This window comes from Eriocheir sinensis, unplaced genomic scaffold, assembly GCF_024679095.1.
Source record: "Eriocheir sinensis breed Jianghai 21 unplaced genomic scaffold, ASM2467909v1 Scaffold496, whole genome shotgun sequence".
In the NCBI taxonomy this organism is placed as follows: Eukaryota; Metazoa; Arthropoda; class Malacostraca; order Decapoda; family Varunidae; genus Eriocheir; species Eriocheir sinensis.
The window spans coordinates 158,652-185,386 of record NW_026111827.1 but is presented as its reverse complement, the minus strand read 5'-3'; the positions used below and the strand labels follow the sequence as shown (position 1 = coordinate 185,386).

Below are 26,735 nucleotides of genomic sequence, written 5' to 3'. Positions count from 1 at the left end.
TAATAATATACATTTTATTATTATTATTGTTATTTGTACAAGGGCCACAAAAAGTCGTGTCACATATTTAAGAACTTAACTCAACCTCTATATACATGTCTTTTAGTAATAGAAGTCCTCTCACAAAATACATGAGTTGGCAATGTCCTTCCTCTTTGCCTCTTGATTTCTCCTCTTTCCTCTTGCTCCACTTCTTCCTCTTTACATCCACTTATAGAACAATCTTTCCTCTTTCTCCTCGTGTTATCCGTTCCTCTCTATCTCCATTCGTTCTCTCTCTATCTCCACTTTTATTACAACTTTTCCATCTCCCAGTCTTCCAAAATCTCCAGGTTGGTAATATGTCCTTCCTCTTTGCCTCTTTATTTCTCCTCTTTCCTCTTGTTGTTCCTCCACCTCTTTCCTTCCACTTATAGAACAATCTTTCCTCTTTCTCCTCGTGTTATCCGTTCCTCTCTACCTCCTCTTGTTCTCTCTCTATCTCCACTTTTATCAACACTTTTCCATCTCCCAGTCTTCCAAAATCTGTATGTTGGCAATGTCCTTCCTCTTTGCCTCTTTATTTCTCCTCTTTCCTCTTGTTGTTCCTCCTCCTCTTTCCCTCCTCTTATAGAACAATCTCTCCTCTTTCTCCTCGTGTTATCCGTTTCTCTCTATCTCCTCTCGTTCTCTCTCTATCTCCACTTTTATTACAACTTTTCCATCTCCCAGTCTTCCAAAATCTGTATGTTGGCAATATGTCCTTCCTCTTTGCCTCTTTATTTCTCCTCTTTCCTCTTGCTCCACTTCTTCCTCTTTACGTCATCTTATAGAACAATCTTTCCTCTTTCTCCTCGTGTTATCTGTTTCTCTCTATCTCCTCTCGTTCTCTCTCTATCTCCACTTTTATTACAACTTTTCCATTTCCCAGTCTTCCAAAATATGCAGGTTGGCAATATGTCCTTCCTCTTTGCCTCTTTATTTCTCCTCTTTCCTCTTGGTCTTCCTCCTCCTCTTTCCCTCCACTTATAGAACAATCTTTCCTCTTTCTCCTCGTGTTATCCGTTCCTCTCTATCTCCTCTCGTTCTCTCTCTATCTCCACTTTTATCAACACTTTTCTACTCACAAAAGCAGTTCATCTTCGTCAAAAATCTCTTCATCGGAGTCCAAAACATCACCAAAGAGTAGCAGTTCTTCTTCCTCAGTAATAGCAGCAGCAGCAGCAGTAGTAGTAGTAGTAGTAGTAGTAGGGGGGGGAGGGGGGGGACCTTGGATAGTAGTAGTAGTAGTAGTAGTAGTAGTAGTAGTGGTAGTATTTTTCAGAGCACGAATTTGGGCTAAACTCTTAACAGTGAAATCCAAGGAGGAGGAGGAGGAGGAGGAGGAGGAAGGAGGAGGAGGAGGAGGAGGAGATCTGGATAGCCTGGGTTTCTTGGAGGAGGAGGAGGGAGGAGGAGGAGGAGGAGGAGGAAGAGAAGAAGATGTGGTTAGTCTACCTTTAATGGAAGAGGAGGAAGAGGAGGAGGAGGAGGAGGAGGGAGGAGGAAGAAGAGAGGAGGAAATGGTTAGTCTTCCTTTTATAGAAGAGGAGGAGGAGGAGGAGGAGGAGGAGGAGGAGGGGGGTAAACCTAACCTAGCCTTCACACAAGAGGAGGAGGAGGAGGAAGAAGAGGAGGAAGAGGAGGAGGAAGACACCAGACTCCTCCTCCCTCCTAGTCTCTCCCTCACCCCTCCAGTATCTTTCCTCCGAAGTTTCTCTCCATCTCTCCGAAAGTTCCCTCCGCCAATCGCTTCCCTCAGGGCCGTTCCAAGGAGGGTCTGGCACTTATTGGCACTCGCTCGCACCCTGCCGGCCCCCTCCCCCCCCTCCCCCCTCTTCCGCTTATGGCCCGGTAATTTCAGGCGTCTATGACCTTCCGAGTCGGCGGAAATCGGGTCGTTCCGCTCGTCAACGCTTTTTTCCGCGTCAAAATCAGCGAATTCTGGCGATCTTGGGAGCTTACAGATCGCCGCGTTCTGATTGGCCGGTTCAAAGGGGCTTCCCGGGCTCCTATTGGCTGCCAGAAGTCGCCTCCGATTGGTGGAATGCCCAAAAATGCCCTCAATTCCCATACCGGCATTTTTTTCCGCGTCGAAATCGGATGTTTCTGCGATTTTTGAGCCTTTTTCGAATGCTGCGTTCTGATTGGCCGGCTCAAAGGGGCTTCCTGGGCTCCTATTGGCTGTCAGAAGTCGCCTCCGGTTGCCAGGTTGTCCATAAACGCCTTTTTTCTGGTCCAAATCGGTGGTTTCTGGCAACTTTTGGAACCCTGCGCTGTGATTGGCTGGCTGGCTCTGGCCCTGGGAGAGGCGAGGCTTCTGATTGGCCGGCTGCCTTGAGAGGAGAGAGCGAAGGTCCTGATTGGTCGAGAGGATCTGCAGCTTCTTCTTAGGGATGTCTTGTTCCTCTTCCTCCTCGACCACTTCCTCTTCTAAAATGATGGTTTGTATAATCTGAGGAAAAAAGAGAAAGTTTTAGATTTTTTCCCTTCCTTTCTCGTCCATTTTTGAGAGAACGGATCAAGATAGAAAGAAAATGAAAAGATGGAAAGATAGGGAATTTACTTGACTATCTTCACACAAAAAAGGAGATGGAAAGATAGAGCGATAAAGGAGGTATAGAGGAAAAAGTAAGGAAAGGTGGAGCGGAAAAAAATGATCGGAAAAAAATATACATGTTACTTTCCCGTATATTTTTGCTTTTTTTTTTACTTTCTGCTGCACCACCACAACTACCATTCCTACCACATAAACTACAACCATTCCCCTACCAAACCATGCTATCCCCATCCCTCTACTACCAACCAGTCACCCGGAATCAACCAAAAACTACCAACATTTTTACCGAAATCTCCAATATTTTTCAACATCATCAAATACCTCTCACATTTTTGCTTTTTTTTCTACTTTCCACTGCACCACCACAACCACCATTCCTACCACACAAACTACAACCATTCCTCTACCTAACCACACTATCCCCACCCCTCTACCAGCAACCAGTCACCCGGAATCAACCAAAACCTACCAACATTTTTACCGAAATCTCCAATATTTTTCCAACTTTATCAAATACCTCTCAAAATTTTGCTTTTTTTTTCTACTTTCTGCTGCAACACCAGAACCACCATTCCTACCACACAAACTACAACCATTCCCCTACCAAACCGCACCATTCGCACCCCTCTACTACCAACAAGTCACCCGGAATCAACCAAAATCTACCAACATTTTTACCTGAACCTCCAATATTTTTTCAACTTCATCAAATATTTTGCTTTTTCTACTTTCAGCACAACCACAACCCTACCACACAAACTACAACCATTCCTCTACCTAACCACACCATCCCCACCCCTCTACTACCAACCAGTCACCCACAATCAACCAAAAGCTACCGACATTTTTCCCAAACCACCCTACATTTTTTCAACTTCTCCATCCAATACCTCTCACATTTCTGCTTTTTTTTCTACTTTCCGCTCCACCACCACAACCACCATTCCTACCACACAAACTACAACCATTCCCCTACCAAACCGCACCATCCGCACCCCTCTACCACCAACCAGTCAACCAAGAAACCCAAAAAACGAACAACATCTCTGTCCCCTCCACCGAAAAAAAAAAGAAAATTAAAAATAAGTATATATAAAAACGAGCCCCCCTCACTCACCTCTTCCTCCTCCTCCTCCTCCTCTTCCTTCTTCCTCTTCCTCTTCTTCTCTTCCTCTTCTCCCTTATTCTTCACAGGCGATGGAATGCTCTCCTGGTCACTCTCTGTAAGTAGTAGTAGTAGTAGTAGTAGTAGTAGTAGTAGTAGAAATACAGTCTGCTACACCCTGCCCTAGGAGAGAAATAAGTGCCTTCCACCACAGCAGGTAAAAATGTCGTTAGGTTTTGGTTGATTGTGGGTGACTGGTAGGTGGTAGAGGGGTGGGGATAGCGTGGTTAGGTAGGGGAATGGTTGTAGTTTGTGTGGTAGGAATGGTGGTTGTGGTGGTGGAGCAGAAAGTAGAAAAAAAAGCAAAAATGTGAGAGGTATTGGATGGTGACGTTGAAAAAATTTAGGGAGGTTCGGGTAAAAATGTTGGTAGATTTTGGTTGATTGCGGGTGACTGGTAGGTGGTAGAGGGGTGTGGATAGTGTGGTTAGGTAGGGGAATGGTTGTAGTTTGTGTGGTAGGAATGGTGGTTATGGTGGTGGAGCAGAAAGTAGAAAAAAAAGCAAAAATATGAGAGGTATTGGATGGAGAAGTTGAAAAAATTTAGGGAGGTTCGGGTAAAAATGTTGGTAGGTTTTGGTTGATTGCAGGGAACTGGTAGGTGGTAGAGGGGTGTGGATAGTGTGGTTAGGTAGGGGAATGGTTGTAGTTTGTGTGGTAGGAATGGTGGTTGTGGTGGTGGAGCAGAAAGTAGAAAAAAAAGCAAAAAGGTGAGAGGTATTGGATGGAGAAGTTGAAAAAATTTAGGGAGGTTCGGGTAAAAATGTTGGTAGATTTTGGTTGATTGCGGGTGAGTGGTAGATGGTAGAGGGGTGCGGATAGTGTGGTTAGGTAGGGGAATGGTTGTAGTTTGTGTGGTAGGAAAGGTGGTTATGGTGGTGGAGCAGAAAGTAGAAAAAAAAGCAAAAATATGAGAGGTATTGGATGGAGAAGTTGAAAAAATTTAGGGAGGTTCGGGTAAAAATGTTGGTAGATTTTGGTTGATTGCGGGTGACTGGTAGGTGGTAGAGGGATGGTTCTAGCATGGTTAGGTAGGGGAATGGTTGTAGTTTGTGTGGTAGGAATAGTAGTTGTGGTGGTGGAGCAGAAAGTAGAAAAAAAAGCAAAAATGTGAGAGAATTGGATGGAGGAGTTGAAAAAATTTAGAGTGGTTTGGGAAAAATGTTGGTACCTTTTGGTTGATTGCGGTTGACTGGTAGGTGGTAGAGGGGTGGGGATAGCGTGGTTAGGTAGGGGAATGGTTGTAGTTTGTGTGGTAGGAAAGGTTGTGGTGGTGGAGCAGAAAGAAAAAAAGCAAAAATGGGAGAGGTATTGGATGGAGAAGTTGAAAAAATTTAGGGAGGTTCGGGTAAAAATGTTGGTAGGTTTTGGTTGATTGCGGGTGACTGGTAGGTGGTAGAGGGGTGGGGATAGCGTGGTTAGGTAGGGGAATGGTTGTAGTTTGTGTGGTAGGAATAGTAGTTGTGGTGGTGGAGCAGAAAGTAGAAAAAAAAGCAAAAATGTGAGAGGTATTGGATGGAGAAGTTGAAAAAATTTAGGGAGGTTCGGGTAAAAATGTTGGTAGATTTTGGTTGATTGCGGGTGACTGGTAGGTGGTAGAGGGGTGGGGATAGCGTGGTTAGGTAGGGGAATGGTTGTAGTTTGTGTGGTAGGAATGGTGGTGGTGGTGGTGGAGCAGAAAGTAGAAAAAAAAGCAAAAATATGAGAGAATTGGATGGAGGAGTTGAAAAAATTTAGGGAGGTTCGGGTAACAATGTTGGTAGATTTTGGTTGATTGCGGGTGACTGGTAGGTGGTAGAGGGGTGCGGATATTTCTCCCTCCCTCAGAAAGCAGTTCGTGGGCAACCTTCAAGAGATTGACGTCATTTCGACCGAGCTTAACACTCCTTTCTTTCTCTATTTGGGTGTTTTCTTGGGACACCAGATCATTCTCAAGACCAAGTTTGACGTCCCCTTTCTCCTCAACCCTTAAGCAGTAATGGGAGAGTTGATTGTCCGCTCAGTCACCGTCGGACACCCATGACCCATCCCCTAAGTCAATCTCCACCAGACATAACAGTCACCCCACAGAAACGCCCTGACAGTCCGAGAGGAAACTGACAGAATACACGGAACATTCAACTCAGGGCTGGTCACCAAGTGTATCCATTGTTGCAGGCTCACCCCCAGGCACTGGAAAGCGGAAATGACTCCCCTAATCTCAACGCCTTTGCCCAATAAGCGAGCTCGTGTGATGTCATGGAGACTCAGACTCCAATGACAGCTCTGAAATGGACTATGGACCCCCACCTGGCTTGTACAAGGATGTCACCCCTCCAGACTCACACCACAAACCACCATGTCCACCTCACACCACCCAAGACTTCAACCAGCGTCAATCAGGAGTCTACGGCCAGTGGGAGCAAGGATGGCCATTGTTTACGAGCCTCAAAACTCGCGTTGTGTCCAAGACTTCTACCAGCGTCAATCAGGAGTCTACGGCCAGTGGGAGCAAGGATGGCCATTGTTTACGAGCCTCAAAACTCGTGTCGTGTTCGTGGCAAAACTCAGAGGTCAGAAACACCCCTATACCCTTCAACTCAATACACTCCTGGTCTTGTAACACCAGCTAAGTGTATTTCGTTGATGTTTTCCTTGGGGACGCTATGCCGAATGTCCGCAACACCAACATCACGGCAGATAAGGAAAATCGAGGCTTTGCTACAGACGATCAGAGCGTACGTAAGCCATCCCTCTCTCCTCCTCCTCCTCCTCCCTCTCCCTCCCTTCCCTTCCCTCTCTCTTCATCCTCTAAGCTGTCCCTTGCTGTCCTCTCCTCCCTTTCTCTCCCTCTCACGAAGACGCTCAAGGCTCGCTGCGTGTTCTGACGCGTCCACTGAAATGAGATCGCTTACTGGTGCTCTCATTCACCCAGGAGCGAGACAAGACCATCCTCGTACCGTGGAGGAGATGTTCCGCTAACCATGACCCTATGTGGAGCGAGAGGCAGGGAAGAGAGCGGACAACCTTGCACTGTTTAGGAGGACTTACGGAAACTTTGCGGAAGACTGTAAACCAATATACACCAGGAGACAAAATGTGCCCTCCCTCGACCCCTCCCCTTCCTCCCTTTGTATCTCTGTGGAACATCTGATAACCGTATTTACTGCCCAGCTGGTGTTTGTGTTATATCCAGACCATAACAACAGCGTCACAGATGTTTACGACCAATGCTCAAAACACTGTTCATGAAGTCAAGCTTGGGTTCCCTCACACACATTTCCTGGCTATTCTAAGATCTAGACAATAAAGTAATACAATAATACAATAAGTTGTGTTTATATGAGGGCATACATCTCAATCTCTTAAGCCCCAGGCCATGCATAGCTGCAGGGCGACGCAGAATTCCTTCCCAACACGAAAAACTTAAAATGACCTTTGCTAAATCACTTTCCGTTCTTGTTCTTGACTAGAGGCCTTGAGGATACTTTGCTAACATTCAACACTTCTTAAGCATCCAAGTATAACATCAATAACTAATTCTGATTAATAATTTTACTACAAAACAGAAGAGTTCTCGGGTGTGAAAAGTCGATAAAATTTGGAGGTTCGGATAAAAATGTTGGTAGGTTTTGGTTGATTCCGGGTGACTGGTTGGTGGTAGAGGGGTGCGGATGGTGTGGTTTGGTAGGGGAATGGTTGTAGTTTGTGTGGTAGGAATGGTGGTTGTGGTGGTGGAGGGGAAAGGAGAAAAATATGGAAAAATATAAGAGTTGTCGGGTGTGAAAAGTTAATAAAATTTGGAGGTTCGGATAAAAATGTTGGTAGGTTTTGGTTGATTGCGGGTGACTGGTAGGTGGTAGAGGGGTGCGGATGGTGTGGTTTGGTAGGGGAATGGTTGTAGTTTGTGTGGTAGGAATGGTGGTTGTGGTGGTGGAGCAGAAAGTAGAAACAAAAGCAAAAATGTGAGGTATTGGATGGAAAAGTTGAAAAAATTTAGGGTGGTTTGGATAAAAATGTTGGTAGGTTTTGGTTGATTCCGGGTGACTGGTTGGTGGTAGAGGGGTGGGGATAGTGTGATTTGGTAGGGGAATGGTTGTAGTTTGTGTGGTAGGAATGGTGGTTGTGGTGGTGGAGCAGAAAGTAGAAAAAAAAGCAAAAATGTGAGGTATTGGATGGAGAAATTGAAAAAATTTAGGGTGGTTTGGATAAAAATGTTGGTAGGTTTTGGTTGATTGCAGGTGACTGGTAGGTGGTAGAGGGATGGGGATAGTGTGGTTAGGTAGGGGAATGGTTGTAGTTTGTGTGGTAGGAAAGGTGGTGGTGGTGGTGGAGGGGAACACAGAAAAAAAGCAAAATTGTGAGAGGCATTGGATGGAGAAGTTGAAAAAATTTAGGGAGGTTCGGGTAAAAATGTTGGTAGATTTTGGTTGATTGCGGGTGACTGGTAGGTGGTAGAGGGGTGGGGTTAGCGTGGTTAGGTAGGGGAATGGTTGTAGTTTGTGTGGTAGGAAAGGTGGTTATGGTGGTGGAGCAGAAAGTAGAAAAAAAAGCAAAAATGTGAGAGGTATTGGATGGTGACGTTGAAAAAATTTAGGGAGGTTCGGGTAAAAATGTTGGTAGATTTTGGTTGATTGCAGGGAACTGGTTGGTGGTAGAGGGATGGTTCTAGCGTGGTTAGGTAGGGGAATGGTTGTAGTTTGTGTGGTAGGAATAGTAGTTGTGGTGGTGGAGCAGAAAGTAGAAAAAGCAAAAGGTGAGAGGTATTGGATGGAGAAGTTGAAAAAATTTAGGGAGGTTCGGTAAAAATGTTGGTAGATTTTGGTTGATTATGGTGACTGGTAGGTGGTAGAGGGTTGGGGATAGTGTGGTTAGGTAGGGGAATGGTTGTAGTTTGTGTGGTAGGAATTGTTGTTGTGGTGGTGGAGCAGAAAGTAGAAAAAAAAGCAAAAATGTGAGAGGTATTGGATGGAGAAGTTGAAAAAATTTAGGGAGGTTCGGGTAAAAATGTTGGTAGATTTTGGTTGATTGCGGGTGACTGGTAGGTGGTAGAGGGATGGTTCTAGCGTGTTTAGGTAGGGGAATGGTTGTAGTTTGTGTGGTAGGAATGGTGGTTGTGGTGGTGGAGCAGAAAGTAGAAAAAAAAGCAAAAAGGTGAGAGGTATTGGATGGAGAAGTTGAAAAAATTTAGGGAGGTTCGGGTAAAAATGTTGGTAGATTTTGGTTGATTGCGGGTGACTGGTAGGTGGTAGAGGGGTGCGGATAGTGTGGTTAGGTAGGGGAATGGTTGTAGTTTGTGTGGTAGGAAGGGTGGTTATGGTGGTGGAGCAGAAAGTAGAAAAAAAAGCAAAAATGTGAGAGGTATTGGATGGTGACGTTGAAAAAATTTAGGGAGGTTCGGGTAAAAATGTTGGTAGATTTTGGTTGATTGCAGGGAACTGGTTGGTGGTAGAGGGATGGTTCTAGCGTGGTTAGGTAGGGGAATGGTTGTAGTTTGTGTGGTAGGAATAGTAGTTGTGGTGGTGGAGCAGAAAGTAGAAAAAAAAGCAAAAATGTGAGAGGTATTGGATGGAGAAGTTGAAAAAATTTAGGGAGGTTCGGGTAAAAATGTCGGTAGGTTTTGGTTGATTGTGGGTGACTGGTAGGTGGTAGAGGGGTGGGGATAGCGTGGTTAGGTAGGGGAATGGTTGTAGTTTGTGTGGTAGGAATGGTGGTTATGGTGGTGGAGCAGAAAATAGAAAAAAAAGCAAAAATGTGAGAGGTATTGGATGGTGACGTTGAAAAATTTAGGGAGGTTCAATGTAAAATGTTGGTAGATTTTGGTTGATCGCGGGTGACTGGTAGGTGGTAGAGGGGTGGTTCTAGCGTGGTTAGGTAGGGGAATGGTTGTAGTTTGTGTGGTAGGAATAGTAGTTGTGGTGGTGGAGCAGAAAGTAGAAAAAAAAGCAAAAATGTGAGAGAATTGGATGGAGGAGTTGAAAAAATTTAGGGTGGTTTGGGAAAAATGTTGGTACCTTTTGGTTGATTGTGGGTGACTGGTAGGTGGTAGAGGGATGGTTCTAGCGTGGTTAGGTAGGGGAATGGTTGTAGTTTGTGTGGTAGGAATGGTGGTTGTGGTGGTGGAGCAGAAAGTAGAAAAAAAAGCAAAAAGGTGAGAGGTATTGGATGGTGACGTTGAAAAAATTTAGGGAGGTTCGGGTAAAAATGTTGGTAGATTTTGGTTGATTGCGGGTGACTGGTAGGTGGTAGAGGGGTGCGAATAGTGTGGTTAGGTAGGGGAATGGTTGTAGTTTGTGTGGTAGGAATAGTAGTTGTGGTGGTGGAGCAGAAAGTAGAAAAAAAAGCAAAAATGTGAGAGAATTGGATGGAGGAGTTGAAAAAATTTAGGGTGGTTTGGGAAAAATGTTGGTACCTTTTGGTTGATTGTGGGTGACTGGTAGGTGGTAGAGGGATGGTTCTAGCGTGGTTAGGTAGGGGAATGGTTGTAGTTTGTGTGGTAGGAATGGTGGTTGTGGTGGTGGAGCAGAAAGTAGAAAAAAAAGCAAAAATGTGAGAGGTATTGGATGGTGACGTTGAAAAAATTTAGGGAGGTTCGGGTAAAAATGTTGGTAGATTTTGGTTGATTCTTGGGTGACTGGTAGGTGGTAGAGGGTGCGAATAGTGTGGTTAGGTAGGGAATGGTTGTAGTTTGTGTGGTAGGAATAGTAGTTGTGGTGGTGGAGCAGAAGTAGAAAAAAAGCAAAATGTGAGAGGTATTGGATGGAGAAGTTGAAAAATTTAGGAGGTTCGGGTAAAAATGTTGGTAGATTTTGGTTGATTGCGGGTGACTGGTAGGTGGTAGAGGGTGGGGTTAGCGTGGTTAGGTAGGGAATGGTTGTAGTTTGTGTGGTAGGAAAGGTGGTTGTGGTGGTGGAGCAGAAAGTAGAAAAAAAAGCAAAAATTTGAGATGTATTGGATGGTGACGTTGAAAAATTTAGGAGGTTCGGGTAAAAATGTTGGTAGATTTTGGTTGATTGCAGGAACTGGTTGGTGGTAGAGGATGGTTCTAGCGTGGTTAGGTAGGGGAATGGTTGTAGTTTGTGTGGTAGGAATAGTAGTTGTGGTGGTGGAGCAGAAAGTAGAAAAAAAAGCAAAAATGTGAGAGGTATTGGATGGAGAAGTTGAAAAAATTTAGGGAGGTTCGGGTAAAATGTTGGTAGATTTTGGTTGATTGCGGGGTGACTGGTAGGTGGTAGAGGGTGGATAGTGTGGTTAGGTATGGGAATGTTTGTAGTTTGTGTGGTAGGAAGTGTTATTGTGGTGGTGGAGAAAAAAGTAGAAAAAAAAGCAAAAATGTGATATGTATTGGATGGTGACTTTGAAAAAATTTAGTGAGGTTAGGTTAAAATGTTGGTAGATTTTGGTTGATTGCAGGAACTGGTTGGTAGAGGGATGGTTCTAGCGTGGTTAGGTAGGGGAATGGTTGTAGTTTGTGTGGTAGGAATAGTAGTTGTGGTGGTGGAGCAGAAAGTAGAAAAAAAAGCAAAAATGTGAGAGGTATTGGATGGAGAAGTTGAAAAAATTTAGGGAGGTTCGGGTAAAAATGTTGGTAGATTTTGGTTGATTGCGGGTGACTGGTAGGTGGTAGAGGGAAGAAGTGGTTAGGTAGGGGAATGGTTGTAGTTTGTGTGGTAGGAAAGGTGGTGGAGCAGAAAGTAGAAAAAAAAGCAAAAATGTGAGAGGTATTGGATGGTGACGTTGAAAAAATTTAGGGAGGTTCGGGTAAAAATGTTGGTAGATTTTGGTTGATTGCAGGGAACTGGTTGGTGGTAGAGGGATGGTTCTAGCGTGGTTAGGTAGGGGAATGGTTGTAGTTTGTGTGGTAGGAATAGTAGTTGTGGTGGTGGAGCAGAAAGTAGAAAAAAAAGCAAAAAGGTGAGGTATTGGATGGAGAAGTTGAAAAAATTTAGGGAGGTTCGGGTAAAAATGTTGGTAGATTTTGGTTGATTGCGGGTGACTGGTAGGTGGTAGAGGGGTGCGGATAGTGTGGTTAGGTAGGGGAATGGTTGTAGTTTGTGTGGTAGGAAGGGTGGTTATGGTGGTGGAGCAGAAAGTAGAAAAAAAAGCAAAAATGTGAGACGTATTGGATGGTGACGTTGAAAAAATTTAGGGAGGTTCGGGTAAAAATGTTGGTAGATTTTGGTTGATTGCAGGGAACTGGTTGGTGGTAGAGGGATGGTTCTAGCGTGGTTAGGTAGGGGAATGGTTGTAGTTTGTGTGGTAGGAATAGTAGTTGTGGTGGTGGAGCAGAAAGTAGAAAAAAAAGCAAAAATGTGAGAGGTATTGGATGGAGAAGTTGAAAAATTTAGGAGGTTCGGGTAAAATGTCGGTAGGTTTTGGTTGATTGTGGGTGACTGGTGGTAGAGGGTGGGGATAGCGTGGTTAGGTAGGGGAATGGTTGTAGTTTGTGGTAGGAATGGTGGTTATGGTGGTGGAGCAGAAAATAGAAAAAAAGCAAAATGTGAGAGGTATTGGATGGTGACGTTGAAAAATTTAGGGAGGTTCGGGTAAAATGTTGGTAGATTTTGGTTGATCATGGGTGACTGGTAGGTGGTAGAGGGTGGTTCTAGCGTGGTTAGGTAGGGGAATGGTTGTAGTTTGTGTGGTAGGAAAGGTGGTGGTGGTGGTGGAGCAGAAAGAAAAAAAAGCAAAAGGTGAGGTATTGGATGGTGACGTTGAAAAAATTTAGGGAGGTTGGGTAAAATGTTGGTAGATTTTGGTTGATTGCGGTGACTGGTAGGTGGTAGAGGGGTGCGAATAGTGTGGTTAGGTAGGGGAATGGTTGTAGTTTGTGTGGTAGGAAGGGTGATTGTGGTGGTGGAGCAGAAAGTAGAAAAAAAAGCAAAAATGTGAGAGGTATTGGATGGAGACGTTGAAAAATTTAGGGAGGTTCAAAAAATGTTGGTAGATTTTGGTTGATTGCGGTTGACTGGTAGGTGGTAGAGGGGTGGGGATAGCGTGGTTAGGTAGGGGAATGGTTGTAGTTTGTGTGGTAGGAATAGTAGTTGTGGTGGTGGAGCAGAAAGTAGAAAAAAAAGCAAAAATGTGAGAGGTATTGGATGGAGAAGTTGAAAAAATTTAGGGAGGTTCGGGTAAAAATGTTGGTAGATTTTGGTTGATTATGGGTGACTGGTAGGTGGTAGAGGGTGGGGTTAGCGTGGTTAGGTAGGGGAATGGTTGTAGTTTGTGGTAGGAAAGGTGGTTATGGTGGAGCAGAAAGTAGAAAAAAAGCAAAAATATGAGAGGTATTGGATGGTGACGTTGAAAAAATTTAGGGAGGGGGTAAAAATGTTGGTAGATTTTGGTTGATTGGGAACTGGTTGGTAGAGGGATGGTTCTAGCGTGGTTAGGTAGGGGAATGGTTGTAGTTTGGTAGGAATAGTAGTTGTGGTGGTGGAGCAGAAAGTAGAAAAAAAAGCAAAAAGGTGAGAGGTATTGGATGGAGAAGTTGAAAAAATTTAGGGAGGTTCGGGTAAAAATGTTGGTAGATTTTGGTTGATTGCGGGTGACTGGTAGGTGGTAGAGGGGTGCGGATAGTGTGGTTAGGTAGGGGAATGGTTGTAGTTTGTGTGGTAGGAAGGGTGGTTATGGTGGTGGAGCAGAAAGTAGAAAAAAAAGCAAAAATGTGAGAGGTATTGGATGGTGACGTTGAAAAAATTTAGGGAGGTTCGGGTAAAAATGTTGGTAGATTTTGGTTGATTGCAGGGAACTGGTTGGTGGTAGAGGGATGGTTCTAGCGTGGTTAGGTAGGGGAATGGTTGTAGTTTGTGTGGTAGGAATAGTAGTTGTGGTGGTGGAGCAGAAAGTAGAAAAAAAAGCAAAAATGTGAGAGGTATTGGATGGAGAAGTTGAAAAAATTTAGGGAGGTTCGGGTAAAAATGTCGGTAGGTTTTGGTTGATTGTGGGTGACTGGTAGGTGGTAGAGGGGTGGGGATAGCGTGGTTAGGTAGGGGAATGGTTGTAGTTTGTGTGGTAGGAATGGTGGTTATGGTGGTGGAGCAGAAAATAGAAAAAAAAGCAAAAATGTGAGAGGTATTGGATGGTGACGTTGAAAAAATTTAGGGAGGTTCGGGTAAAAATGTTGGTAGATTTTGGTTGATCGCGGGTGACTGGTAGGTGGTAGAGGGGTGGTTCTAGCGTGGTTAGGTAGGGGAATGGTTGTAGTTTGTGTGGTAGGAATGGTGGTTGTGGTGGTGGAGCAGAAAGTAGAAAAAAAAGCAAAAAGGTGAGGTATTGGATGGTGACGTTGAAAAAATTTAGGGAGGTTCGGGTAAAAATGTTGGTAGATTTTGGTTGATTGCGGGTGACTGGTAGGTGGTAGAGGGGTGCGAATAGTGTGGTTAGGTAGGGGAATGGTTGTAGTTTGTGTGGTAGGAATGGTGGTTGTGGTGGTGGAGCAGAAAGTAGAAAAAAAAGCAAAAATGTGAGAGGTATTGGATGGTGACGTTGAAAAAATTTAGGGAGGTTCGGGTAAAAATGTTGGTAGATTTTGGTTGATTGCGGGTGACTGGTAGGTGGTAGAGGGGTGGGGATAGCGTGGTTAGGTAGGGGAATGGTTGTAGTTTGTGTGGTAGGAATGGTGGTTGTGGTGGTGCAGCAGAAAGTAGAAAAAAAAGCAAAAATATGAAGTATTTGATGAAGTTGAAAAAATATTGGAGGTTCAGGTAAAAATGTTGGTAGATTTTGGTTGATTCCGGGTGACTGGTAGGTGGTAGAGGGGTGGGGTTAGCGTGGTTAGGTAGGGGAATGGTTGTAGTTTGTGTGGTAGGAAAGGTGGTTATGGTGGTGGAGCAGAAAGTAGAAAAAAAAGCAAAAATGTGAGAGGTATTGGATGGTGACGTTGAAAAAATTTAGGGAGGTTCGGGTAAAAATGTTGGTAGATTTTGGTTGATTGCAGGGAACTGGTTGGTGGTAGAGGGATGGTTCTAGCGTGGTTAGGTAGGGGAATGGTTGTAGTTTGTGTGGTAGGAATAGTAGTTGTGGTGGTGGAGCAGAAAGTAGAAAAAAAAGCAAAAAGGTGAGAGGTATTGGATGGAGAAGTTGAAAAAATTTAGGGAGGTTCGGGTAAAAATGTTGGTAGATTTTGGTTGATTGGGTGACTGGTAGGTGGTAGAGGGGATAGTGTGGTTAGTGTGGTTAGGTAGGGGAATGGTTGTAGTTTGTGTGGTAGGAAGGGTGGTTATGGTGGTGGAGCAGAAAGTAGAAAAAAAAGCAAAAATGTGAGAGGTATTGGATGGTGACGTTGAAAAAATTTAGGGAGGTTCGGGTAAAAATGTTGGTAGATTTTGGTTGATTGCAGGGAACTGGTTGGTGGTAGAGGGATGGTTCTAGCGTGGTTAGGTAGGGGAATGGTTGTAGTTTGTGTGGTAGGAATAGTAGTTGTGGTGGTGGAGCAGAAAGTAGAAAAAAAAGCAAAAATGTGAGAGGTATTGGATGGAGAAGTTGAAAAAATTTAGGGAGGTTCGGGTAAAAATGTCGGTAGGTTTTGGTTGATTGTGGGTGACTGGTAGGTGGTAGAGGGGTGGGGATAGCGTGGTTAGGTAGGGGAATGGTTGTAGTTTGTGTGGTAGGAATGGTGGTTATGGTGGTGGAGCAGAAAATAGAAAAAAAAGCAAAAATGTGAGAGGTATTGGATGGTGACGTTGAAAAAATTTAGGGAGGTTCGGGTAAAAATGTTGGTAGATTTTGGTTGATCGCGGGTGACTGGTAGGTGGTAGAGGGGTGGTTCTAGCGTGGTTAGGTAGGGGAATGGTTGTAGTTTGTGTGGTAGGAATAGTAGTTGTGGTGGTGGAGCAGAAAGTAGAAAAAAAAGCAAAAATGTGAGAGAATTGGATGGAGGAGTTGAAAAAATTTAGGGTGGTTTGGGAAAAATGTTGGTACCTTTTGGTTGATTGTGGGTGACTGGTAGGTGGTAGAGGGATGGTTCTAGCGTGGTTAGGTAGGGGAATGGTTGTAGTTTGTGTGGTAGGAATGGTGGTTGTGGTGGTGGAGCAGAAAGTAGAAAAAAAAGCAAAAATGTGAGAGGTATTGGATGGTGACGTTGAAAAAATTTAGGGAGGTTCGGGTAAAAATGTTGGTAGATTTTGGTTGATTGCGGGTGACTGGTAGGTGGTAGAGGGGTGGGGTTAGCGTGGTTAGGTAGGGGAATGGTTGTAGTTTGTGTGGTAGGAAAGGTGGTTATGGTGGTGGAGCAGAAAGTAGAAAAAAAAGCAAAAATATGAGAGGTATTGGATGGTGACGTTGAAAAAAATTTAGGGAGGTTCGGGTGAAAATGTTGGTAGATTTTGGTTGATTGCGGTTGACTGGTAGGTGGTAGAGGGGTGGGGATAGCGTAGTTAGGTAGGGGAATGGTTGTAGTTTGTGTGGTAGGAAAGGTGGTGGTGGTGGTGGAGGGGAACACAGAAAAAAAAGCAAAATTGTGAGAGGCATCTGGTGAAAAAAAGTTGAAAGATGCAATATTTACCATCAATTAAGGATACAATGATCTCCTTGCTCAGTGGTGGTGGAGGTGTGGCAGAAGTAGCAGCAGTAGTAGCAGTAGCAGTAGTAGTAGTAGCAGTAGTAGTAGTAGTAGTAGTAGTAGCAGTAAGGACCTTACTGCTCACTGGAAATATCACTGAAATATAAAGGAAAGCAGCGTGAGGTTGATGTGATTTTTACCGTCCAGTCACAAAATTTGGTCCGACTTCGCGAGCCTATAGCAGCCGCGCGTGGCATCGTGGCCCCTATAGCTTGGCGTGCGCTGAAACTACAATTATCTGGGTATCTACTGCCACTGTGCCCGTTCCCCTAACCTACCACAATCAACCACAATCTTGAAAAAACTACCAACATTTCCACCAAAACCTTGACAAAAATAGGGTTCCCGTATGCAAATTCCTTAAATATTTTCTTTTTTTTTATACTTTGCCCACAACCAACATCACCACCATTACTACCAAAGAAACTACAACCATTTGGCTACCTAACCACATTATCCCCATCCCTCTACCACCAACCAGTCAACCACAATCTTGAAAAAACTAACAACATTTCTACCAAAATCTCGGTCAGAATTCCATTTTTCTCAACCAGTCACTTTAAACTTTTTTACTTTTTCCATAATTTCCCTTCAACCAACATCACCATTATTCCTACCACATAAACTACAATTATTCGGCTACCTAACCACACTATCCCCATCCCTCTACCACCAACCAGTTAACCACAATCTTGAAAAAACTATCAACATTTCCACCAAAACCTCAGTCGGAATTCCATTTTTCTCAACCAGTCCCCTCAACCTTTTCTACTTTTTCCATACTTTCTCTTCAACCAACATCACCACCATTCCTACCACATAAACTACAATTATTTGGCTACCTAACCACACTATCCCCATCTCTCTACCACCAACCAGTTAACCACAATCTTGAAAAAACTACCAACATTTCCACCAAAATCTCGGTCGGAATTCCATTTTTCTCAACCAGTCACTTCAACCTTTTCAACTTTTTCCATACTTTCCCTTCAACCATCATCACCACCATTCCTACCACATAAACTATAACCATTTGACTACCTAACGACACTATCCCCATCCCTCTACCACCAACCAGTTAACCACAATCTTGAAAAAACTACCAACATTTCCACCAAAATCTCGGTCGGAATTCCATTTTTCTCAACCAGTCCTCTCAACCTTTTCTACTTTTTCCATACTTTCTCTTCAACCAACATCACCACCATTCCTACCACATAAACTACAACCATTTGGCTACCTAACCACACTATCCCCATCTCTCTACCACCAACCAGTCAACCACAATCCATGAAAATCTGACGACAACTCACCGCCTTCTGCTCTCTCCACCTCCTCCTGCGTCTTAATCTCTGTGTGGAAGAAAGGGCAATGTGCTTTCTTGCATCCTCCCGGCTGGCTCTCAAAGTAGCAGGGAATCTTGTCTCTCTGCCTCTGTAAGTAGAAACATTTATACATTTTTCTCTCCTTTCCTCCGCTTTCCCTCCACGTCCCTCCACAACAAATTATTCCTCCACTCTTCCTCTTTAATTTGACACCAAGCAAGCCCCAAAAAGCCCAGCGACAGAGGAGAAAAAGCCTGAAATATGACAACTTTTCCAATCAAATTCTGACCAAATCTCAAGAAATGGTGAGAGGAAGGTCTAATATTTTTTGCATTTTCTCTCCTTTCCTCCACTTTCCCTCCACATCCCTCCACACCAAATTCTTCCTCCACTCTTCCTCTTTAATTTGACACCAAGCAAGCCCCAAAAAGCCCAGCGACAGAGGAGAAAAAGCCTGAAATAAGACAACTTTTCCTACTAAATTCTGACCAAATCTCGAGAAACGGCCGGAGGAAGGTGTAACATTTTTTGCATTTTCTCTCCTTTCCTCCGCTTTCCCTCCACATCCCTCCACACCAAATTCTTCCTCCACTCTTCCTCTTTAATTTGACACCAAGCAAGCCCCAAAAAGCCCAGCGACAGAGGAGAAAAAGCCTGAAATAAGACAACTTTTCCTACCAAATTCTGACCAAATCTCAAGAAACAGACAGAGGAAGATCTAATATTTTTTGCATTTTCTCTCCTTTCCTCCACTTTACCTCCACACCAAATTATTCCTCCACTCTTCCTCTTTAATTTGACACCAAGCAAGCCCCAAAAAGCCCAGCCACAGAGGAGAAAAAGCCTGATATATGACAACTTTTCCTACCAAATTCTGATCAAATCTCGAGAAACAGCCGGAGAAAGGTCTAATATTTTTTGCATTTTCTCTCCTTTCCTCCACTTTCCCTCTACATCCCTCCGCACCAAATTATTCCTCCACTCTTCCTCTTTAATTTGACACCAAGCAAGCCCCAAAAAGCCCAGCGACAGAGGAGAAAAAGCCTGAAATATGACAACTTTTCCTCTCAAATTCTGACCAAATCTCGAGAAACGGCCGGAGGAAGGTCTAATATTTTTTGCATTTTCTCTCCTTTCCTCCACTTTACCTCCACATCCCTCCGCACCAAATTATTCCTCCACTCTTCCTCTTTAATTTGACACCAAGCAAGCCCCAAAAAGCCCAGTGACTGAGGAGAAAAAGCCTGAAATATGACAACTTTTACAATAAAAATCTGAACAAATCTCGAGAAACGGCCGGAGGAGAGTCTTATATTTTTTGCATTTTCTCTCCTTTCCTCCACTTTACCTCCACATCCCTCCACACCAAATTCTTCCTCCACTCTTCCTCTTTAATTTGACACCAAGCAAGCCCCAAAAAGCCCAGCGACAGAGGAGAAAAAGCCTGAAATAAGACAACTTTTCCTACCAAATTCTGACCAAATCTCAAGAAACAGACAGAGGAAGATCTAATATTTTTTGCATTTTCTCTCCTTTCCTCCACTTTACCTCCTCATCCCTCCACACCAAATTCTTCCTCCACTCTTCCTCTTTAATTTGACACCAAGCAAGCCCCAAAAAGCCCGAGAACAGAGGAGAAAAAGCCTGAAATATGACAACTTTTACAATCAAATTCTGACCAAATCTCGAGAAATGGTGAGAGGAAGGTCTTATATTTTTTGTATTTTCTCTCCTTTCCTCCACTTTACCTCCACATCCCTCCACACCAAATCATTCCTCCACTCTTCCTCTTTAATTTGACACCAAGCAAGCCCCAAAAAGCCCAGTGACTGAGGAGAAAAAGCCTGAAATATGACAACTTTTCCTACCAAATTCTGACCAAATCTCAAGAAACAGACAGAGGAAGATCTAATATTTTTTGCATTTTCTCTCCTTTCCTCCGCTTTCCCTCCACATCCCTCCACACTAAATTATTCCTCCACTCTTCCTCTTTAATTTGACACCAAGCAAGCCCCAAAAAGCCCAGCCACAGAGGAGAAAAAGCCTGAAATATGACAACTTTTCCTACCAAATTCTGACCAAATCTCAAGAAACAGACAGAGGAAGATCTAATATTTTTTGCATTTTCTCTCCTTTCCTCCACTTTACCTCCACATCCCTCCACACCAAATTATTCCTCCACTCTTCCTCTTTAATTTGACACCAAGCAAGCCCCAAAAAGCCCAGCGACAGAGGAGAAAAAGCCTGAAATATGACAACTTTTCCTCTCAAATTCTGACCAAATCTCAAGAAACAGACAGAGGAAGGTCTAATATTTTTTGCATTTTCTCTCCTTTCCTCCGCTTTACCTCCACATCCCTCCACACCAAATTATTCCTCCACTCTTCCTCTTTAATTTGACACCAAGCAAGCCCCAAAAAGCCCAGCCACAGAGGAGAAAAAGCCTGAAACATGACAACTTTTCCAATCAAAATCTGTACAAATCTCGAGAAACGGCCGGAGGAGAGTCTTATATTTTTTGTATTTTCTCTCCTTTCCTCCACTTTCCCTCCACATCCCTCCACACTAAATTATTCCTCCACTCTTCCTCTTTAATTTGACACCAAGCAAGCCCCAAAAAGCCCAGCGACAGAGGAGAAAAAGCCTGAAATATGACAACTTTTCCAATCAAATTCTGACCAAATCTCGAGAAACGGCCGGAGGAGTGTCTTATATTTTTTGCATTTTCTCTCCTTTCCTCCACTTTACCTCCACGTCCCTCCACACCAAATTATTCCTCCACTCTTCCTCTTTAATTTGACACCAAGCAAGCCCCAAAAAGCCCAGTGACTGAGGAGAAAAAGCCTGAAATATGACAACTTTTCCTACCAAATTCTGACCAAATCTCGAGAAACGGCCGGAGGAGTGTCTTATATTTTTTGTATTTTCTCTCCTTTGCTCCGCTTTCCCTCCACATCCCTCCACACTAAATTATTCCTCCACTCTTCCTCTTTAATTTGACACCAAGCAAGCCCCAAAAAGCCCAGCCACAGAGGAGAAAAAGCCTGAAATATGACAACTTTTCCAATCAAATTCTGTACAAATCTCGAGAAATGGTGAGAGGAAGGTCTAATATTTTTTGTATTTTCTCTCCTTTCCTCCACTTTACCTCCACATCCCTCCACACCAAATTATTCCTCCACTCTTCCTCTTTAATTTGACACCAAGCAAGCCCCAAAAAGCCCAGCGACAGAGGAGAAAAAGCCTGAAATATGACAACTTTTCCAATCAAATTCTGACCATATCTCGAGAAACGGCCGGAGGAAGGTCTAATATTTTTTGCATTTTCTCTCCTTTCCTCCACTTTACCTCCACTTCCCTCCACACCAAATTATTCCTCCACTCTTCCTCTTCAATTTGACACCAAGCAAGCCCCAAAAAGCCCAGCGACAGAGGAGAAAAAGCCTGAAATATGACAACTTTTCCTCTCAAATTCTGACCAAATCTCGAGAAACGGCCGGAGGAGTGTCTTATATTTTTTGCATTTTCTCTCCTTTCCTCCACTTTACCTCCACATCCCTCCACACCAAATTATTCCTCCACTCTTCCTCTTTAATTTGACACCAAGCAAGCCCCAAAAAGCCCAGCGACAGAGGAGAAAAAGCCTGAAACATGACAACTTTTCCTACCAAATTCTGACCAAATCTCGAGAAACAGCCGGAGGAAGGTCTAACATTTTTTGCATTTTCTCTCCTTTCCTCCACTTTACCTCCACATCCCTCCACACCAAATCATTCCTCCACTCTTCCTCTTTAATTTGACACCAAGCAAGCCCCAAAAAGCCCAGCCACAGAGGAGAAAAAGCCTGAAATATGACAACTTTTCCTCTCAAATTCTGACCAAATCTCAAGAAACAGACAGAGGAAGGTCTAATATTTTTTGCATTTTCTCTCCTTTCCTCCACTTTCCCTCCACATCCCTCCACACCAAATTATTCCTCCACTCTTCCTCTTTAATTTGACACCAAGCAAGCCCCAAAAAGCCCAGTGACTGAGGAGAAAAAGCCTGAAATATGACAACTTTTACAATCAAAATCTGAACAAATCTCGAGAAACGGCCGGAGGAGAGTCTTATATTTTTTGCATTTTCTCTCCTTTCCTCCACTTTACCTCCACGTCCCTCCACACCAAATTATTCCTCCACTCTTCCTCTTTAATTTGACACCAAGCAAGCCCCAAAAAGCCCAGCGACAGAGGAGAAAAAGCCTGAAATAAGACAACTTTTCCTACCAAATTCTGACCAAATCTCAAGAAACAGACAGAGGAAGATCTAATATTTTTTGCATTTTCTCTCCTTTCCTCCACTTTATATCCACATCCCTCCACACCAAATCATTCCTCCACTCTTCCTCTTTAATTTGACACCAAGCAAGCCCCAAAAAGCCCAGCGATAGAGGAGAAAAAGCCTGAAATATGACAACTTTTCCTCTCAAATTCTGACCAAATCTCGAGAAACGGCCGGAGGAAGGTGTAACATTTTTTGCATTTTCTCTCCTTTCCTCCACTTTCCCTCCACATCCCTCCACACCAAATCATTCCTCCACTCTTCCTCTTTAATTTGACACCAAGCAAGCCCCAAAAAGCCCAGCGACAGAGGAGGAAAAGCCTGAAATATGACAACTTTTATCTGAAATTCTGACCAAATCTCGAGAAACGGCCGGAGGAAGGTCTAATATTTTTTGCATTTTCTCTCCTTTCCTCCACTTTCCCTCCACATCCCTCCACACCAAATTCTTCCTCCACTCTTCCTCTTTAATTTGACACCAAGCAAGCCCCAAAAAGCCCAGCGACAGAGGAGGAAAAGCCTGAAACATGACAACTTTTCCTCCAGGTTCTGACTACAGTAACTAATCCAGCCCTACTACTACTACTGCTACTTCTGACCTACTTACAAACACTACTTATAATACTTACGTTGACCTCCATGTGTCGGAAAATGCACTTGTCCTTGGCACACTTGCCCGCCTTCCAGTAATGGCAGACAGTCTCGTTGCGGAGGGCCGAGGGCTCGTGGCGGAAAGGGCAGCCATCACCCTGGAAGGTTTGGCGGAAAAGTCGGTGGATTTTCATGGATTGTGGTTGACTGGGGTGGGCTAGAGGGATGGTTGTGGTGGCAGTAGAAAGCCAAATGGTGGTAGTTTTTATGGTGGCAATGGTGGTGATGTTGGTTGTAAGGAAGTTATGAAAAAAAGAGAAAATTTGATGAATGGTCTTACAGAAACTCAATTTTTTTCCCAGGTTCTGATGAAAAAGTCGGTGGATTTTCACGGATTGTGGTTGACTGGGGCGGGCTAGAAGGATGGTTGTGGTGGCAGTAGAAAGACAAATGGTGGTAGTTTTTATGGTGGCAATGGTGGTGATGTTGGTTGTAAGGAAGTTATGAAAAAAAGAGAAAATTTGATGAATGGTCTTACAGAAACTCAATTTTTTTCCCAGGTTCTGATGAAAAAGTCGGTGGATTTTCATGGATTGTGGTTGACTGTGGTGGGCTAGTGGGATGGTTGTGGTGGCAGTAGAAAGCCAAATGGTGGTAGTTTTTATGGTGGCAATGGTGGTGATGTTGGTTGTAAGGAAAGTATGAAAAAAAGAGAAAATTTGATGAATGGTCTTACAGAAACTCAATTTTTTTCCCAGGTTCTGATGAAAAAGTTGGTGGATTTTCACGGATTGTGGTTGAATGGGGCGGGCTAGAAGGATGGTTGTGGTGGCAGTAGAAAGCCAAATGGTGGTAGTTTTTAGGGTGGCAATGGTGGTGATGTTGGTTGTAAGGAAAGTATGAAAAAAAGAGAAAATTTGATGAATGGTCTTACAGAAACTCAATTTTTTCCCAGGTTCTGATGAAAAAGTCGGTGGATTTTCATGGATTGTGGTTGACTGTGGTGGGCTAGTGGGATGGTTGTGGTGGCAGTAGAAAGCCAAATGGTGGTAGTTTTTATGGTGGCAATGGTGGTGATGTTGGTTGTAAGGAAGTTATGAAAAAAAGAGAAAAGTTTAAAGGGATTGGTGGAGAAAAATGGAAGTCTGGCCGAGATTCTGTTGTAAAAGTTGGTGGATTTTCATGGATTGTGGTTGACTGTGGTGGGCTAGTGGGATGGTTGTGGTGGCAGTAGAAAGCCAAATGGTGGTAGTTTTTATGGTGGCAATGGTGGTGATGTTGGTTGTAAGGAAGTTATGAAAAAAAGAGAAAAGTTTAAAGGGATTGGTGGAGAAAAATGGAAGTCTTGCTGAGATTCTGTTGTAAAAGTTGGTGGATTTTCATGGATTGTGGTTGACTGTGGTGGGCTAGAGGGATGGTTGTGGTGGCAGTAGAAAGCCAAATGGTGGTAGTTTTTATGGTGGCAATGGTGGTGATGTTGGTTGTTAGGAAGTTATGAAAAAAAGAGAAAAGTTTAAAGGGATTGGTGGAGAAAAATGGAAGTCTGGCCGAGATTCTGTTGTAAAAGTTGGTGGATTTTCATGGATTGTGGTTGACTGGGGTGGGCTAGAGGGATGGTTGTGGTGGCAGTAGAAAGCCAAATGGTGGTAGTTTTTAGGGTGGCAATGGTGGTGATGTTGGTTGAACAGAAAGTACGAAAAAAGAGAAAAAACTTAACGACTGGACTTACAGAAACTATTTTTTTTCCCAGGTTTTGGTGGAAAAGTCGGTGAATTTTCATGGATTGTGGTTGACTGTGGTGGGCTAGTGGGATGGTTGAGGCGGCAATAGAAAGCCAAATAGTAGTAGTAGTAGTAGTAGTAGTAGTAGTAGGTTACCTTTGAGCAGGAGGAGTAGTAGTAGAAGTAGCAGTCGGCATCCTTCCTCTCGCCCAGCATCTGCAAAAATGTAAAGAGCTAAAATATATATAAAAAAACAGGAAAAATATTTATAGGATGTCTTCAAACTTTGCCTCACAGCTCGACATCCACTAGAGACAGAGAGAAGCGGATTGCACGGATGAGTAGAGGAAAGACTAAGCTATGCACTGTCAAAATTTGATCCCTCTAACTCAACTCTAAGGTGGTCAAAAACCCAAAAAACTCAAGTCATCTCACCCCCAAAAATCAAAAAGTCCGGAAAAATGTCTTCAAACTTTGGGTCACAGCTCGACATCCACAAGAGACAGACAGAAGCGGATTGCACGGATGAGTAGAGGAAAGACTAAGCTATGCACTGTAAAAATTTGATCCCTCTAACTCAACTCTAAGGTGGTCAAAAACACAAAAAACTCCAGTCATCTCACCCCCAAAAATATAAAAATCCAGCAAAATGTCTCCAAACTTTGCCTCACAGCTCGACATCCACTAGAGACAGAGAGAAGCGGATTGCACGGATGAGTAGAGGAAAGACTAAGCTATCCGCTGTAAAAATTTGATCCCTCTAACTCAACTCTAAGATGGTGAAAAACACAAAAAACTCAAGTCATCTCACGCCAAAAAATCAAAAAGTCCGGCAAAATGTCTTCAAACTTTGGCTCACAGCTCAACATCCACTAGAGACAGAGAGAAGCGGATTGCACGGATGAGTAGAGGAAAGACTAAGCTATCCGCTGTAAAAATTTGATCCCTCTAACTCAACTCTAAAGTGTTCAAAAAGCCAAAAAACTTAAGTCATCTCGCCCCAAAAACCGAAAAGTCCGGCAAAATGTCTTCAAACTTTGGCTCACAGCTCGACATCCACTAGAGACAGAGAGAAGTGGATTGCACGGATGAGTAGAGGAAAGACTAAGCTATGCACTGTCAAAATTTGATCCCTCTAACTCAACTCTAAGGTGGTGAAAAACCCAAAAAACTCCAGTCATCTAACGCCAAAAAATAAAAAAGTCCGGCAAAATGTCTCCAAACTTTGCCTCACAGCTCAACATCCACAAGAGACAGAGAGAAGTGGATTGCACGGATGGTTAGAGGAAAGACTAATCTATGCACTGTCAAAATTTGATCCCTCTAACTCAACTCTAAGGTGCTCAAAAACACAAAAAACTCCAGTCATCTCACGCCAAAAAGACCCAAAAAGTCTCTGGGCTCAGTCATGTATGGGCCGAGATGTCTCCCTTGTCTCTCGGGCTCAGAAGCTGCAGGAAAAGTTGTCATATTTTGGGCTTTTTCTCCTCTATTCTCAGGCTTTTTGGGGCTTGCTTGGTGTCAAATTAAAGAGGAAGAGTGGAGGAGTAATTTGATGTGGAGGGAAGTGGAGGGAAAGTGGAGGAAAGGAGAGAAAATGCAAAAAATATTAGACCTTCCTCCGGCCGTTTCTCGGGATTTGGTCAGAATTTGATTGTAAAAGTTGTCATATTTTGGGCTTTTTCTCCTCTGTTCTCGGGCTTTTCGGGGCTTGCTTGGTGTCTACGTGGAGAGAAAGAGTGGAGGAAGAAGTGGGTGTGGAGGGAAGTGGAGGGAAAGTGGAGGAAAGGAGAGAAAATGCAAAAATATTAGCCTTCCTCCGGCCGTTTCTCGAGATTTGTTCAGAATTTGATTGTAAAAGTTGTCCTATTTAGGGATTTTTCTCCTCTGTTCTCGGGCTTTTCCGGGCTTGCTTGGTGTCTACGTGGAGAGAAAGAGTGGAGGAAGAAGTGGGTGTGGAGGGAAGTGGAGGGAAAGTGGAGGAAAGGAGAGAAAATGCAAAAATATTAAGATTTCCCTCCGACCATTTCGCAAGGTTTGGTCAGAATCTGCAGGAAAAGTTGTCCTATTTAGGGCTTTTTCTCCTCTATTCTTAGGCTTTTCGGGGCTTGCTTGGTGTCTACGTGGAGAGAAAGAGTGGAGGAAGAAGTGGATGTGGAGGGACGTGGAGGGAAAGTGGAGTAAAGGAAAGAAAATGCAAAAATATTAAAACATTTTCAGATACTTTTTCGAGATAGGGGCAGAGTTGACGGGAAAAGTTGTCCTATTTAGGGCTTTTTCTCCTCTGTTCTCGGGCTTTTCGGGGCTTGCTTGGCGTCACATTAAAGAGGAAGAGTGGAGGAGTAATTTGATGTGGAGGGAAGTGGAGGAAAGGAGCCCAAAACGCCCAAAATCCCTCACCTTGTCTCCCCTCCCGCTCGTCTTGTTTACGTGTGGAGGAGAAGATCGGCGGCCATTTTGAGATCGGCTGGAAAATGTTTAGGCTCGTTTTCCC

At 43.7% G+C, this 26,735-nt stretch overlaps 1 protein-coding gene and 1 long non-coding RNA gene across 2 annotated transcripts; one reads left to right on the top strand and one right to left on the bottom strand.

Annotated features, from left to right (window-relative positions):
* On the bottom strand, nt 1-26,735 carry LOC126992630 (uncharacterized protein DDB_G0271670-like). Its single transcript, XM_050851436.1, has 8 exons — nt 26,642-26,735; nt 24,398-24,457; nt 22,559-22,678; nt 17,595-17,715; nt 16,225-16,377; nt 3,696-3,799; nt 461-2,473; nt 1-261 (listed from the first exon to the last, which is right to left on the bottom strand). Exons 2-7 carry the CDS (start codon nt 24,455-24,457, stop codon nt 1,103-1,105), a joined length of 1,929 nt encoding a protein of 642 aa, XP_050707393.1. The 5' UTR covers nt 26,642-26,735; the 3' UTR covers nt 1-261; nt 461-1,102.
* Nucleotides 9,537-16,256, top strand: LOC126992632 (uncharacterized). The gene is made up of 5 exons (XR_007746862.1): nt 9,537-9,994; nt 12,532-12,617; nt 14,192-14,819; nt 15,820-15,934; nt 16,136-16,256. It is a non-coding gene; the product is annotated as an uncharacterized LOC126992632 (long non-coding RNA).